Source organism: Sapajus apella, unplaced genomic scaffold, assembly GCF_009761245.1.
Source record: "Sapajus apella isolate SASKATOON/1434 unplaced genomic scaffold, GSC_monkey_1.0 scaffold1, whole genome shotgun sequence".
NCBI classification, from domain to species: domain Eukaryota; kingdom Metazoa; phylum Chordata; class Mammalia; order Primates; family Cebidae; genus Sapajus; species Sapajus apella.
This window is the reverse complement of record NW_022436941.1, coordinates 49,183,464-49,199,549: the sequence shown is the minus strand read 5'-3', so window position 1 is coordinate 49,199,549 and position 16,086 is coordinate 49,183,464. Positions and strand designations below refer to the sequence as shown.

The 16,086-nt window shown below is 38.1% G+C and overlaps 1 protein-coding gene across 3 annotated transcripts in view; it reads left to right on the top strand.

Moving 5' to 3' along the window:
* ADGRV1 (adhesion G protein-coupled receptor V1) overlaps positions 1-16,086 on the top strand; it is a 565,868-nt gene that overhangs the window by 464,893 nt on the left and 84,889 nt on the right. For all 3 annotated transcript variants that reach the window (XM_032276299.1, XM_032276290.1, XM_032276319.1), the window contains one exon: positions 13,686-13,843. In XM_032276299.1, the coding sequence (XP_032132190.1) occupies positions 13,686-13,843 (158 nt within the window). The remainder of the gene's footprint in view (positions 1-13,685; positions 13,844-16,086) is intronic.

The following is a 16,086-nucleotide window of genomic DNA, read 5'->3' as shown; positions in this document are numbered from 1 at the left end:
CTGTATTTCCTGTATTTGAATGTTGGCCTGCCTTGCTAGGTTGAGGAAGTTCTCCAGGTTAACATCCTGAAGAGTGTTTTCCAGCTTAGTTTCATTCTCCCCATCACCTTCTGATACATCTGTCAAGTGTAGATGGGTCTTTTCACATAATCCCTTATTTCTTGGAGGCTTTGTTCATTTCTTTTCATTCTTTTTTTCTCTTTTCTTGCCTTCTCATTTTATTTCATTGAGTTGATCTTGAATCTCTGATATCCTTTCTTCTGCTTGTTCAATTCGGCTATTGAAACTTGTGTGTGCTTCGCAAAGTTCTTATGCTGTGTTTTTCAGCTCCAAGTCGTTTATGTTTTTCTCTGAGCTGGTTATTCTAGTTAGTATTTTGTCTAACCTTTTTTTCACGTTTTTTAGTTTCTTTGCATTGGGTTAGAACATGTTCCTTTAGCTCAGAGAAGTTTATTATTACCTACCTTCTGAAGCCTGCTTCTGTCAATTCGTCAAATTCATTCTCCATCCTTTTGTTTTCCCTTGCTGGTGAGGAGTTGTGATCCCTTGGTGAGGAGAAGCATTTTGGTCTTTGATTGTTTCATCCTTTTTACACTGGTTTCTTCCCATCTTCTTGGATTTATCTAGCTTTGGTCTCAGGTAGCTACTTGGGGAGGCAGCCTTTCCTTTGTCTGCCTGCAGAGGCGCTGCTGGGCTCTCATGGATTAGGTGGAGCTGCTGCATTTATTGTCTTTTGTTTACTCAGGAAGATTAGGCGCACCTCTGCAATGGCAACTGCCCTCCCCACCACTCCCAGCTTGATCATTTCTGGTCAAGCTCTAACTGATGTGCTGACTGCGAAACTATCAAGTGAGAAGGCTTTAGTTTGCTAGGCTTTGTGGGGGAGGGAACCACCTAGCCTTATGACCTGATTCCCTGCTTTCAGTTCCCCTTCTTTCTGGGGGGCGGGAAGCTCCATCCTCCTGGCTTTCTTGGCGTTAGCCAGTACTTCCGCTTGGATCTGTGCCAATAACCCCCAGCCGGAGTTGTTGCTCAGCCCTGTTCAGGCAATTCACGGATGCTTTTCAGCCCAGCAAAATCTCCTGTTCTGTGGGTTGTAGAGGGCTTGGGTATAGCACAGTATCTGAACCAGAGTCCCAGAGGGGCAGAACACCCGGGAGGGGCAGTGCCTTGCCCTGCCTCAGTTTGCCCTCTTTTGGTTATACACATTGTCCAACCAGACCCATAAAATGAACCTAGTACCTTGATTGGAACTGTGGAGATCACTCGGCTTCTGCGTCTGTCTTGCTGGGAACTGCATCCTGGAGCTGTTTTCATTCAGACATCTTGGACTCCATCTTCTGGCCCATATTTCTTTACCTTTATAACATTTATGGATATAAAGATATTTTATTTATAGATATTCCTTGCATACTGACCTTTTACATTTCTTAAGTTTTCAGTTTTAACTGCCACACTGCAGGGCACATAAACATGATAAATACTAATTAATAGTACATCATAGACTAACTAGCAACCATCCAGTATGGGCATATTTAGTGTTTAGATATCCTAGTACATTTTTATATGTTAACACATTACACAGCAAACACCAACATCCTTACATATGTATTCAGTAAAAAATTTAGGATACGAGGATTGAAATGGGCTCTGCAACTAAGCTGAGTATTGGAGTTGAGACATAACCCATCTACAACTTAATAACTTAAAATGATGGACATATGACCTCATCTACTCACACTATCACTATTATCTTGTTGTTTGTTTGTTGATTGTGGGAAGGGACAGGGCGGCAGTTTTGTTTCTTTTGCTTGTTTGTTTGGTTGTTTTTTTGAGATACTCTTTCACCCAGGCTGGAATGCAGTACCATGATCACAGCTCACTGCAATGTGTCTCCCAGGCTCAAGTGATCCTCCCACCTCAGCCTTCCAAGTAGCTGGAACTACAGGCATGCTCTACTATGCCTGGCTGTTTGGTTTTTTTATGTGTGTATTTTTAATAGAGACATGGTTTCGCCATGCTGCCAAGGCTGGTTTCAAACTCCTAGCCTCAAGCAATCCCCCCACCTAACCCTCCCAAAGTGCTGAGGTTACAAGAATGAGCCACTGCACCTGGCCACTGTTTTCTTAATCATTGAAAATTACCTTATTATTTCCAGAATTTTATAATTAAAATTTTACTTATAGTGCAAAGAAATGTTTAGTGTATTTTAAACAGTGTATGACTAACTTTAACTGATGATTTCTTAAAGATTTTAGGTTATCACTTAGGATCACCAGTTATTGCAATGTGCTGCAAGTGTTAATGTGACTAAATATGGCACATATGGGTGTGGCTGAATGCTCACCCTTGCAGGGAATGCTCTAGAAGTTTTTTCTTGGAGCATTTGTAACTATCACATAAAGCCACATATGGGGCTAATTTCCAGGTCAAAGTAATGTGGCTACTGCTCTATAAAATGTGGTAAATCATTAAAATTTGAATTATCCTGGCCAGGCGTGGTGGCTCACACCTGTAATCCCAGCGCTTTGGGAGGCTGAGACAGGTAGATCAAGTGAGGTCAGGAGTTTGAGACCAGCTTGGTCAATATGGTGAAACCCCATCTTTACTAAAAATACAAAAATTAGGTGGGCATGTTGGTGGGCACCTGTAATCCCAGCTACTCAGGAGGCTGAGGCAGGAGAATCAGTTGAACCTGGGAGGCCGAAGTTGCCGTGAGCCGAGATCACGCCATTGCACTCCAGCCTGGGCAACAAGAGTGAAACTCAGTCTCAAAAAAAAAAAAAAAAAAAATAGTTGAATTATCCTTCTACAAAGTGCCCTTTTGAAAAATCAAACCATTGCTGTGAGGATTTTTTTGCCACTCAGACATCTACATCATCAATAGTGACCAAGAGTGACACTCTTTGGGTGTAGACCCATCCAGAAGGCAGGCTCTGAAAGACTAGAAACTCCCTTTGCTAGAAAATTATTATGTAACTAGCCTTTTCCTTCCAGGCACCTTTTGCCCTCTTTTTGGAGCAAGAGGTAAGAACAGGACACTTTGAATGCTCTAGGACAATGACATTTTCCAGTACCAAACAATTTTGTTTTATGAGAGAACATAGAGCATTCGTACATACAAACATAACAAGTCAGCCTGACCTTACTCTGATGAAATGCTGATGGGGTTTGATTTACTGGAACCTACCTGGAATAAAGTTGGCAGGCACTGACCAATGGATTTATTTCAGCAGTTTTATCAAGTTGCTCAGGAACAGGCTGCTCAGGCTTGGGTTTCTTGGAAAAAGGAAAAAAAATTGAAGTATCCTGACTTTTGGACTGTTTTTCATCAACTATCTTTCAACTTCTAATACTTGGAGTCTATTATTCACCTTTGGAGTTATATCTAAATATATTTAACTTCTTAATGAGCCAGGAATGTGGGCAATTCTTCCTTATTCACCAAGAGCTAATTATTTACAATATAAGGTGGTATTTTAATGTAGACAGCATATCCGACTACTTCAAAATTTAGTTTAATATTAAATGAAATCAAATATCTGTTCCTTTTGAATTAGATCAAATGATATTGCTATAATATGTTCATTTTTCCTTTCTCAATCTTTTAAAACAATATAAGCATGTGAGCACATTTTAAGTACTTAAAAATGAGCCCAATTCTTGTTCCTTGGTCCTTTGGCATATTTTGAGGCATTTGTCAATACATAGAGTTAGCAACTCTCACCATGGTGTGGAGTGTTGTCTAGAACACGTAGACATGATAGTGGAATCCTGTGCATCTTCGAGGGCAGTGTTGTTTAAAGAACAGTTGTGTGTTCACTCCCTTTTTCTCTTTATCACTTGCTCATTAGTTGTGTTTTGACTATGGTCATTGTAGTTGCATGTAAATCCACAAAAGTTATTTCAAGTCAAAGGGAGGTGGTGGTATAGAAGTATAGCACAGGCATTCCTGTGGACATTCAAAAGCAGGAAATGAGGTATAGTTGAACCTCAGGAGACCTGGAACTAGCATGCCAGAAGCCAGAGCCTCATTCTTTTTTTAGGGACCACAGAATCTCTCACCTCTATGGTGTTAACAAGCATCTGAACCCTCTTCTCCTCTCCCCTTCTCTCTTGCTTCCCCTTTCTTTGTCCATTTCTTCCTCAGATTTATGTATTTGCTCCAATGTGGCCATTTGCCCTCACATCATCTCTAGAGCCCACCATTAATTTGCAAGTATCCTGGTTAAATTCTCAAGGGCAAAAGACAGATTGACTCAGCTCAACTTTGAGAGCAGAGTCACCAAGTTATAAGTCAGAGGCAAGTGAGAATGGTTGTCTCTGAGACAGGTGTTCATCTCAGAGCCAGTCATCTGTGGCTGGGGGGCTGGGGGTGGAGGATGTGGCATAGGGATCTCCCTTTCGAGAAACTTTGAGCAGCATGGGTCACTGTGGAACATGTCAATTGCACTCACACAGAAACCTTATTTCTTCAAGAGCTGTTTAGATGCAGCAGAACTAAATATTAACATTCTACCACACCCACTGCATCCCAGCACTTTCCCTCCCATCTCTTTCGGCCAGTCTGCAGATCTGCTGTATCTTCTGTCACCTTAATGCTAGCTCTTCTTTTCTACAACATTCAGATTTCTTCTGAACATTGCATCCGAAGAGCCCAGGCTTCTAAATATCACAGATCTTTGCTTTTCTATTCCTTTTGCTTCCAGCCGTTTTTCTTTCTCAATGGTTCTTCATGCTGCTGTGACTACCATGTGCTGTGAAGCCTCTGGGTCTGATTCTCCTTAGGGTTCTATAGCACCATGGCTCCCAACCAAAGGGATGTAAGGATTAACTTGTTAATTAGGCTAAGCTACTTTATAAAGAGTGTGCTAGAAGAGTGTTTCTCAGACTTTTTTTTTTGAGATTGAGTTTCGCTCTGTTACCCAGGCTGGAGTGCAGTAGCATGATCTTGGCTCACTGCAACCTTGACCTCCTAGGCTCAGGTGATCCTCCCACTTCAGTCTCCAAGAAACTGAGACCACAGGCATGGTACCACCATACCTGACTAATTTTGGTATTTTTTGTAGAGATGGGGTTTCTCCATGTTACTCATGGCTGGCCTTGAACTCCTGAGGTCAAGACATCTGCCCACATCAGCCTCCCAAAGTGCTGCGATTATAGGTGTGAACCACTGCACCAAACTGATTTTCTCAACTTTAAGCCTTTTTCCTGTTTGCTCCAAGAATACCCGCAGCCGGTGCGTGTGGCTGCAGCATTTACCCCAAGATAATTTTGTCATGAAATATCTCTTTTATTATTTTCACATATCTCTAATATGTGGACTTTGGAAAAAAAAGACATAATTCTTTTTTTTTTTTTTTTTTTTTATAAGAGATGGGGTTTCTCCACGTTGGCCAGGCTGGTCTCAAACTCCTGACCTCTGGTGATCCACCCACCTCGGCCTCCCAAAATGCTGGGATTACAGGCATAAGCCACTGTACCCAGCCCAAAAGACATAATTCTATTTATAGCATTCTATTTTTAGTAGTGGTATTTCCATTTACAATATATAGTAATTCTCTATCATTGAAATTGTCAAATCCTAGAAAATGTAGCATTCCTACGCAGGATGTTAACATCATTCTGGAGCAGTTGTTGGTGGAAGATTCATTTGATGAATCAGATTTTTCCAAAATAGAAGAGTCTGATGATTCAGACAATTCTGATGTTAGTTCTGTTTAGAAATAACTCCAAGAACAGTTTTTATATTTTCTTTTCACATTGAAAATCAGCCAAATTTGCCTCAGCCTCAAAGAATATGTTTATGTAAAATTAAATGAGGTTGGCAGTGAGCTGCACTTCTTTTTCTAAACAGGATTAATATGCATAGGAAGCACCTGGGGAACTTGTGAAACTGCAGATGAGATTCAGGAGCTCCATGGTAGAGCTGGTGGTGGTGGTGATGATGCTGATGGAAGAACAACACAACTTCCGGTGGAAGACTAGATTCAGAAATTCTCTGCATTTATTGGAAATATATTCTCCCTGATAGGAGGGACCGCACCTTAGGCATCTTTATATGCCCTTCCATGCCCAGCATGGAAGCTAGTATGTGATTGATATTTAAATGTTAACTGGATTATGAATGGGCTGAGGACACTTGAAATATTGGATTTTCTATGCCATATTTTTAAGTGAGAGGTTTTCAAAAACTGCTAAGAACCAGTTAAATCAATGAGCATTTCTTAAAGATCTGATTGTGCAAAGCTCTAGAAGAAATATAAAGAAAATATTACAGTCCTTGTCCTCAAAGAACACTGGCATATATTTGCCACTAACTCAAATGTGTCTATACTGGAATTGTGGAAATAATTGTAGAATTGTAGAGGTTTGGTGAAGACCAGTGAGCCTGTTTAAGGTCCTAGCAATTTGATATTTTATGATTTAGGTGTTGTTTTCCCCATATGTACATAACGATAATGGGTTATAGTTATGTTTCAGTGGGTTAATGGACGTAAGGATTGAATTTCATGCCTGGCACACAGTAAGTGATTGCTAGCAATAGTGGTAGTGGTAGTAGTAATACTTAATTAGTCTTAATTATCCAGCCAATTCAGTTTAGGAAAAACTGTTCCCCTCTCCCTAAGTTCATATGTTTTCTTAATGCTCCATTTCACTTTGTAGAGATTGTCTGCAGTTTAATCTTAATAGTAATGTTGCTCAAAGTATAAACTTAAACAAAAATGCATTTTAGAATTTAGTTGATTCCCCTGGATATGAAAACTGCTATAAGTTCTATAACAGAAAGGCAGAAAAATGGATATTTTCCTACTTAAAACTGTTTAAACCCAAACTGTGTTTCTCCTTTTCTCTGATGTTTTCATAAATTTATTCCTTTAAAAAAATTAATGTGCTTGAAATGTTTCTCTAAATCTCTTCAGCCATTTTGGATTGATCAGGAAGTACATACACACACAATGCATATGTACATAAATTCACAAGCAAATAAAAATGTATGTTAAGTAAGAGCATTATCTTTGGAAAGAACGTAAATTGAGTATACAAAGAAAGGAATATTGAAATGATAAATAGTGTGTTAGACTTTATAAAGAATAAGCATCTATAGAATTAATAACATCTGTATTCTTCAACTAATAAAATCAATAAGCAGATATATTGTACTCTTTATACAAATTGGAAACCAGTTTGTGATAAATGGTGAACAATTCTTGATTGATAGACCATCTCATGCGTTCCCCTGATAAAGTAGATCAGCACTGTGAATTTCCATGTAGAGAAGAAAAAGTTAGTTGAAGTGACAAGTAGCCTCTTTTAACGTAGAGGCTATTATTGAAGAAATACTCAGGAGACCTTTGAGGGAGGCTGACACTTAAGCCTGTGAATCATGACTATTATCCTTGTCTTAGTGAGAAGTACTCACAAAGAAGACCTTGGAAACATTTATTGTCCTTTTACTACCTGGGTCCTTTTCATTACCTATGTAACCCAGATATAACCTGGTTGTCAGCTGCCTGGATTTCTTCAGATTTTCCAGCTTGCCAGGGTCAACTTGTTCTTTAAAATATAATTTAAACGGATGCAAATCACAATCTCATGCACAAGGAGTTCCCAGCATCCATTCCAGTATTCTCAGTGGTTGTAAGTACAGTTCATGTCTCTCCTAGACCCCTCTGCCTCTAAACTCCTTCTTTCGAAGATTTCAGACAGGAATAAAGAAACTGAGATACTCCATGCCACCCACATAAATTTTTTAAAAATCAAGTTGGGTAGCATAAGTGAAAACATTTCAATAAGTTTAAAGCGTTACCGAGGAGAGGTAATAATCTTACTAAATTAGAAAGTGACTAAAAGCATTGTGAATGCTCTGAGGGTAGACTTGGAAAAGGAAAAACTGAAGGTAATGAAACAGCATCTACTTGTTTCATCTGGCTAAATATAGAGAAAAGATGAAGTCCTGACAAAATTTTGAAGTAAATTAGAATTGTCTGTAGGTTATAATAAGAAAATTTATCCATGAAAATTTAAAAAGGAACAGTAAAAGTTAGTCATGTGGTTGTAAGGCCCCAAAAAACTGTTCAACACCCAAAGAGAGAAAGATCGCTGGAGTTCTTTGAACCTGGTTGAGCTGGTAATTACAGAGAACACATTCTCCTCACTCTTTTTAAAGAAGCAAATCTACATGGCCTTTGTCTCACTTTCTCTTCTCATATCTGCCAGATCTGTTCTTGAAGCAATAGTTGCCTACACGTTAATCAGCTACTTCCACAGCCCTGGTGCAGGCATCACATTCTGTCTACTTATTTCTTATGTTACATTCAGTTTTTCCAAGAATTCATTCCCAGACTTATTTCAAAAACTATTCTAACATGATATTCACAGTTTCCTAACACCCCACATCACTTTCATGTGATCTAATCCTCAAACTAACTACCTGAATATACTGTACCTCTAGTTTGAATGGACTGGAGGAAATTCTGGTTGGTGAGGCTCCTATTTTTTTTTCTTTCAAGGGTAGAATATAGTTCATTTATCTTGAGCATTTTTAAGTAGTTGGGAGAAATTTTATTTTACACCAGTAGAAATTTTATTCAGACAATGTTGCTCAGAAAATCAGAGTAATACCTATTCGCTTTAAAAGAAGAGTTAAAAGATAAAACAAGAAGGTTTTAAGTATATAAGCAAAATCTGGGGATGCAGAATCATAGCTAGTCCCACCTCCTCTCCACGGACCATCAGGGAGTGGGAATCCCATCTGTTACCTGCACTGTGGGTTACCCTGGTAGCCCTGCCTCCTTTGCAAATGTTGTTTTTCACAACACTGACTGACTCCCTAATCCCTAAGAGGTACTACACAAGGCAGGCATTTTTTGTTTGAAGGAGACTGGGATGGAGTCCCAGCTGGACAGCAGAGAGCAAAGGGACTGGCCCTGAAGTTCTACAATGCTGTAGGCAGAGAAGAAGGCAAGAGGAGCTGCCAATGCGAACAGGCATGCTGTAGGAGCAAGCCCTCCTCCTTTACATTCTGGCCTGACATAGACCATGTAGAGGATAAACATGGAGTAGGTACCCTCAGGGGCCCAGCACTTCTGAGAAGTCATGACTTGTGGAGCTCTGAATAAAAGGAGAAAAGTCATTTTCCTGCCCCTTTTCTGAAAGGATGAGCCATCAGTGTCAAGTCATCCTATAAGCAGGGAAAATTGCAAAAATATTTTTAAGAGCAATAGCACTTAGAGAGTTCCCTTCTTTTCCTGTGAGGAGCTGTGGACATGTCTGGTTACCTCCATCCTCCCAAAGGTTCACATTGCTTGCTTAATTTTTTAATCAAAATGATGTGTCATCAGTTGGAGATCACCTTTTAAAGTTTGTTCTTTAAAGTAGATGAAAGTTCTAGCAAAGTTTTCCAAATAAGAACGTGAGCCCCAAATATGGTTTGCCACAGGAGAACATGGATGTTGGACAGTCACGTCTATACCCATAGCACTCTGCACGAAATCTTTATACTTGTAGGGCAACTCAATAGATTCACTAATTTTCCCTAATTTGCAGTCCTGAATTGAATTGTGGTGACAGTTTTTAAAATGCAAATAAGGCAGTGGAACCTAAGCATAATTCTTCATCAGAATTTGTATTAGCGTCTTTAGGCTACCTGCTGTCAATAGAACCCATAATTCACATGAAAAAAAAGTAACCATTGGAAGCCAATATACATAAGAACAAGTAACCAACATGACCACTATTTTTAGTGCAGAAGTATATTCAGTATTAAGATCATTATTGTTTTCCCATTTAATCACATGCCCTTCATGTGGAAGAATCAGGTCTGATTGCATACAGATGTGTGTTCAGGTAATGATTCAGGCTTTGTGCCATCAAAATTAAATTCTAAAAGCCAAGAAATTTATCATTCTTATATACCTTTGCAGATACAGAGTATGCATTGAAATATCTCTTGAAATATGTCTTATTTACATGAGGAATACATTTAGCAGATTATGTTAATTAGAAATAGTATCTGAGTTAGGCCTTTAATAACATATTTCTTTTTAATATAAAATTGAGACAGTCACAATAAAATAAAATAAAATAAAATACCTAGGAATGCATCTGGCCAAGTATTACAAGGAGAATTACAAAACACTGCTGAAAGAAATCATACATGACACAAACAAATGGAAAAACATTCCAGCTTGTGGATTAGAAGAATCAATATTGTTCAAATGGCCATACTACTCAGAGCAATCTACAGATTCAAGGCTATTCCTATCAAACAACCAACATCATTTTTCATAGAATTAGAAAAAAGCTATTCTAAAATTTATATGAAACAAAAAAATAGCCTGAATAGCCAAAGAAATCTTAAGCAAAAAGAGCAAAGCCAGAGGCATCACATGACCTGGCTTTATACTACAAGGCTATAATAACCGAAACAGCATGGTACTGATACAAAAACAGATATATAGATCAATGGAATAAGTCAGCAAACTGAAAAATAAAGCCACACACCTACAAATGTCTGATCTTCTGCAAAGCTAATAAGAACAAATGACAGGGAAAGGACTCTCTAGTCAGTAAATAAATGGTGCTGTGATAACTGGCTAGCCACATGGAAAAGATTGAAACTGGACCCCGTCCTTACACTATATACAAAAATTAACTGGATGGGTTAAAGACTTAACTGTATAACATAAAACTATAAAACTCCCCAAAGGAAACCTAGGAAATATCATTCTAGACATAGGCACTGGCTCTATGTCCATTGAGATTTCATGACTATGACCCCAAAAGCAATTGCAACAAAAGCAAAACTGACAAGTATCAACAGAGTAAAAGACGCCTTTCAAAATGGGGGAAAATACTCAAAAACCATGCATCTGACAAAGGTCTAATATCCCGAATCTGTTAGGAACTTATACAATTTAACAGGCAAAAAACAAATAACTCCACTAAAAAGTAGACAAAAAACATGAACAGATACTTCGCAAAAGAAGACTTATAAGCAGTCAACAAACATATGATAAAATGTTCAACAACATCATCAATCATCAGGGAAATGCAAATCAAAACCACAATGAGACACCATTTCACACCTGTCAAAATGGTCATTATTAAAAAGTCATAAAACAACAGATATTAGCAAGGTTGTGGAGAAAACAGAATGTATATATACTATTGGTGTGAATATAAATTTGCTCAACCCCATGGAAAGCAGTTTGGAGATTTCTCAAAGAACTTAGAACATAACTACGATTTGACCCAGCAATCCCATCACTGGACATATATCCAAATGAAAATAAATCATTCTATCAAAAGGATACATACACTTGTATGTTTATTGCAGCACTGTTCACAATAGCAAAGACATGAAGTCAACCCAGGTGCCCAACAATGATGGGTTGAATAAAGAAAATATGGTACATATAAACCATGGAATACTATGCAGCCACAAAAAAAGAATGAAATCATGTCCTTTGCAACAATATGAATGGAGCTGGAGGCCATTATTCTAGGCAAATTAACACAAGAACAAAAAACCAAATGCCACATGTTTTCACTTACAAGTGGAAGCTAAACATTGTATACTCTTGGACATAAAGATGGCAACAACAGCCACTGGAAACTGATAGATGGGGAAGGGATGGAGGAGGGCAAAGATTAAAAAACTGATTTGGACATTTTGCTCACTATCTGGGTGATGGGATCATTCATATCCCAAACCTCAACATCATGCAATATACTCATGTAACAAACTTGCACGTGGACTCCCAGAATCTAAAATAAAAGTTGAAGTTATTTAAAAAAAAAAAAAAAAAAGAGAGAGACACTATTTTCCCAAATCGGAAGAATGAGTGTTTTCCCTGGTTACTTATATTCTGGATTCCTTCTAAACCGGCTATGTGTTTTTTTCCCCTGAGTCTTCTTCAAAGCCTAGTATTTATGGCTGTATTATAATCTAGATTTATAGATATTATATTTTTGAAAAATAGAGAAGGTGGGGAAAATATTTTAAAAGAAACACTTTATACTATTAAGATTTCTTGTAATTAAAAGTATAGTCTTGTAAATTGGAGGTATATCTCTTAGAAGAATACTTCAAAGGCATAGTTTTAGATATTGAGAACCTGTTTCATTTTCCTCCATTTTGAGATTTTCATGCAAGATTTTATGTAAAGCACAAGTGGATGTTATGATCTATAAGCAAAAATTTTTAGTTATATCTCTAAAACCATTTTGCTGATAATTTCAGTGTTACCAAAATAAATAAATAAATAAAGTTTGCCTTAAACTTCATTGTCCTATCTAAATCCAGTAATAATAGATACAATTGTGCAGAATGGCTTCTAAATGGAGAAATCGTCTTCATTTTCAAGAAAGAATAGATGGCTCTTGGGGAAATGTATAGTTTAGGAATGTCAAAACTGTCAGTCACTCAAAAAAACAAGATTGTGGAGATGACAGAGTGGAGCCCTGGGAATCCTCAGATTTGCCTTTAAACAATACCTTCTCTCATGTGGTTCCCAAGGGATGATGGGGCTGGAAAAGCAAGGCAAACTCATGCTTTGTTATTAGCTCCCTAATTGTGACATGATCTCTCATCCTTTATTTCCTCTGTTAGGCTCCTCTCAGGAAGAAAACTCCAAATGGAGCTTTCCCTCCTAATAGTGTTATTAGTGATTCCCAAAGTGTTGCAGAACACATTAGTCCTATAGCGTGACCATATGTCTGTGTATCTGTGTGTGCACATGTGTGTGAAAAAGCAGAAGGGTCTAATTTTCATTGAACTCTAGAAATGATGGGTTAAACAAAATTTGCTAAATGCTTTATGTGAATCATTTTGGTTAATCTTAACAACTAACTTGTGTTGTATACACTATCACAATCTTTATTTATTTATTTATTTATTTATTTTTATTTAATTTTTTTTTAGATGGAGTCTTGCTTTGTCACCCTGGCTAGAGGGCAGTGGCATGACCTTGGCTCACTGCAACCTCTGCCTCCCGGGTTCAAGCAATTCTTCTTCTTCAGCCTCTCAAGTAGCTGGGACTACAGGCACCTGCCACCACACTTAACTAATGTTTTTGCATTTTTCGTAGAGATGGGGTTTCACCATGTTGGCCAGGCTAGTCTTGAACTCCTGATTTTAGGGGACCTGCCTTCCTCGGCCTCCCAAAGTGCTGGGATTATAGACGTGAACCACTGTGCCTGTCTATAATTCTTATTTTAAAGATGAGAGACAGTTCAGAGAAATTTTAAAAATGTATCTAAACTGACTCTTTTTTTTACGTTGTGGTGCTGAATTCACTAGCCTGATTTCATAGCCCAGATCTCTTGACTCCATGACTTTCTGTGGCATTTTTAAAATGAACAGATATGTACCCTTAACCTATCTATATACATGAGATGTATATAGATAGTGTGCATATCTCAAATTTATTTGGCCATAACCTTTTTTGAAGTTTTCTAAACTTTACATGAGATGATTGTTCAAGGAACCTACTGTGTAAAGCAGTGGGCTAGATTTAATCAGATGTTGTACTCAAACAGAACCAGTTTTAGCAAACCAAAAACCTGGTGCTGCCAGCAACCCGATACAAAGAGCTAGTATAAAGTGGTGACGCGACACATTCTGAATTTAGAAATATCTGCACTGAAAGTGACTGAGTTACTTCTCATTTCTTTTCCAGCTGTTTTATTCCAAACATCTATGCTGCTTTGTTCACTGCAGCTCTTGTTCCTTTGATGTGCCTCGTGGTGGTGTTCGTGGTGTTCATCCATGCCTACCAGGTGAAGCCACAGTGGAAAGCATATGACGATGTCTTCAGAGGAAGGACAAATGCTGCAGGTTTGAAAGGAACTATATTTGTACTTTGGAGATGGAAACCCTTTAATGGTGGGAAAATGTCACTGAACATTTTTTTTTATCCAAAAGAGGGAAGTTAGGCCCAGCTTTCAGCTCTGAAGCCACAAGTTAAGTATATCTCTCCAGTTTCTCCTGCTTCTTGGTACCTCTGATGTCTCTTTCTTCAGGGCTCTGTAGGTTTTATTGCTTGTTCAAATTTTGTCATTAAAATATTGATGTCCAAGTAAATGAGTCACAGCCTTGGAAACCATTTCCCAAGCTTTCATTAAATGAAGCAATAATAACTTGTGTTCTACCTGTGACATCTTTTCATTTCTCTCTGATTCCGAGACTTCTGCACAGTGGAACAAACCTCCACAGTGCTCATGAGTGTGCATGTGGAGCTCTGGTTGTGCTGACAGATGTCTAAAAACATATGTAATCAGACAATTACATAAGTGGCTACACATGTCTGGTAACTTAAGAGTGCAAGTCTTTCTAGTTCAAACTGGCTCTCACTGCAGCTCATTTTTTCCCTTTGAATCATGCTTAACAGAGGTTTTTATGATTTGATTCTTTTTATTATTGTTTTTAGATTAGAGTCCCTCAGGAATTTTCTTAACTAGAAGCAATAACCACATACCTACATACAGAAAATGCTCTCTAAAATGTTATGTGAGTGACTGGGATATTAGGGAGCATCTTAAGAGCTGGAAGTGGAGGATCCTCTTGGACCAATGAGGAAGAGAAGTCTTTTTTCTAAGTTTTACAAATCTAAAGTCAAATGAATGACAGTCTTAGATGAATTCTTCACATTTTAAGTGCTTGTCAAAGTTTAAGCAAGTAGCATATATGATATCTCTACAATAGTGTCTAATACATTATTAGGGGCTCAATAGCTATTGTCACTTACAGGATATCACTCTAATGTAATATAGTTCTAGTTCCTGAACTTTATCAGTAAATATGCAAAAAGATTTTCCTTGTAGTATAAAGAAAAAACACTCGTTTGTATTACTTTGTGGGATACTTTGTAGGATAGCAGTATCTAGCTAGCTCTTTTCTATTCATTCCCATTTAGCATGCATCATTGTGTTGGCAGATTTTTTTTTTCTGAGACAGTATCTAACTCTTTCACCCAGGCTGGAGTACAGTGGCATGATCTTGGCTCACTGCAGCCTCTGCCTATGGGGTTGAAGCAATTCTTCTGACTCAGCCACTTGAGTAGCTGGGACTACAGGCATGCGCCACCATGCCTGGCTAATTTTTTGTATTTTCAGTAGAGATGGGGTTTCACCACATTGCCCAGGCTGGTCTTGAACTCCTGAGCTCAGGCGATCCACCCACTCTGGCCTCCCCAAGTGCTGGGATTACAAATGTGAGCCATCATGTCCAGCCAAGGAATATTGTTTAAGGTTATGATTAATCTTAACTCCTTTAATAAAAAATATTCAGTGTATAAATTCTACTTTTTTTATGGGACACAAAATTTATCCAGAAGCTATGCTTGTTTTTTAGTTTTAATACTTTTTATTTTTTGATTATATTTTTTAAAATTTTACTTTTCTTTCTTTTTACATTTATGTTAGGTTGAGGGGTACATGTATATGTTTGTTATGTAGATAAACTGCATATGTCATGGGGGATTGGTATACAGATTATTTCACCACCCAGGTAATAAGCATGGTATCCAATAAGGTAGTTTTTCAGTCCTCACCCTCCTCTTTCCCTCTACCCTCAAGTAGGCCCCAGTGTCTCTTAGTCTCTTCTTTGTGTCCATAGGTACTCAATATTCACTCCCGCTTATAAGCGAGAACATGTGGTATTTGGTTTTCTGTTCTTCTGTTAGTTCATTTAGGATAACAGCCTCTAGCGCCATCTATGTTGCTGCAAAGGAGATGATCTTGGTTTTTTTATGGCTGCATAGTATTCCATGGTGTATATGTACCACATTTTCTTTATCCATTTTTTATACAGCCATAAAAAATGGATATTTAGGTTGATTTCATGTCTTTGCTATTGTGAATAGTGCTGCGATTAAGGTATGTGTGCATGTGTCTTCATGGTAGAACAATTTCTATTCCTTTGGGTACATACCCAATAATGGGATTGCTGGGTCAAGTGGTAATTCTGCTTTGCGTTATTTGAGAAATAGCAAACTGCTTTTCACAATGGTGGAACTAAAATACATTTCTACCAGCAGCGTGTAAGTATTCCCTTTTCCCTACAACCTTGCCAGCATCTGT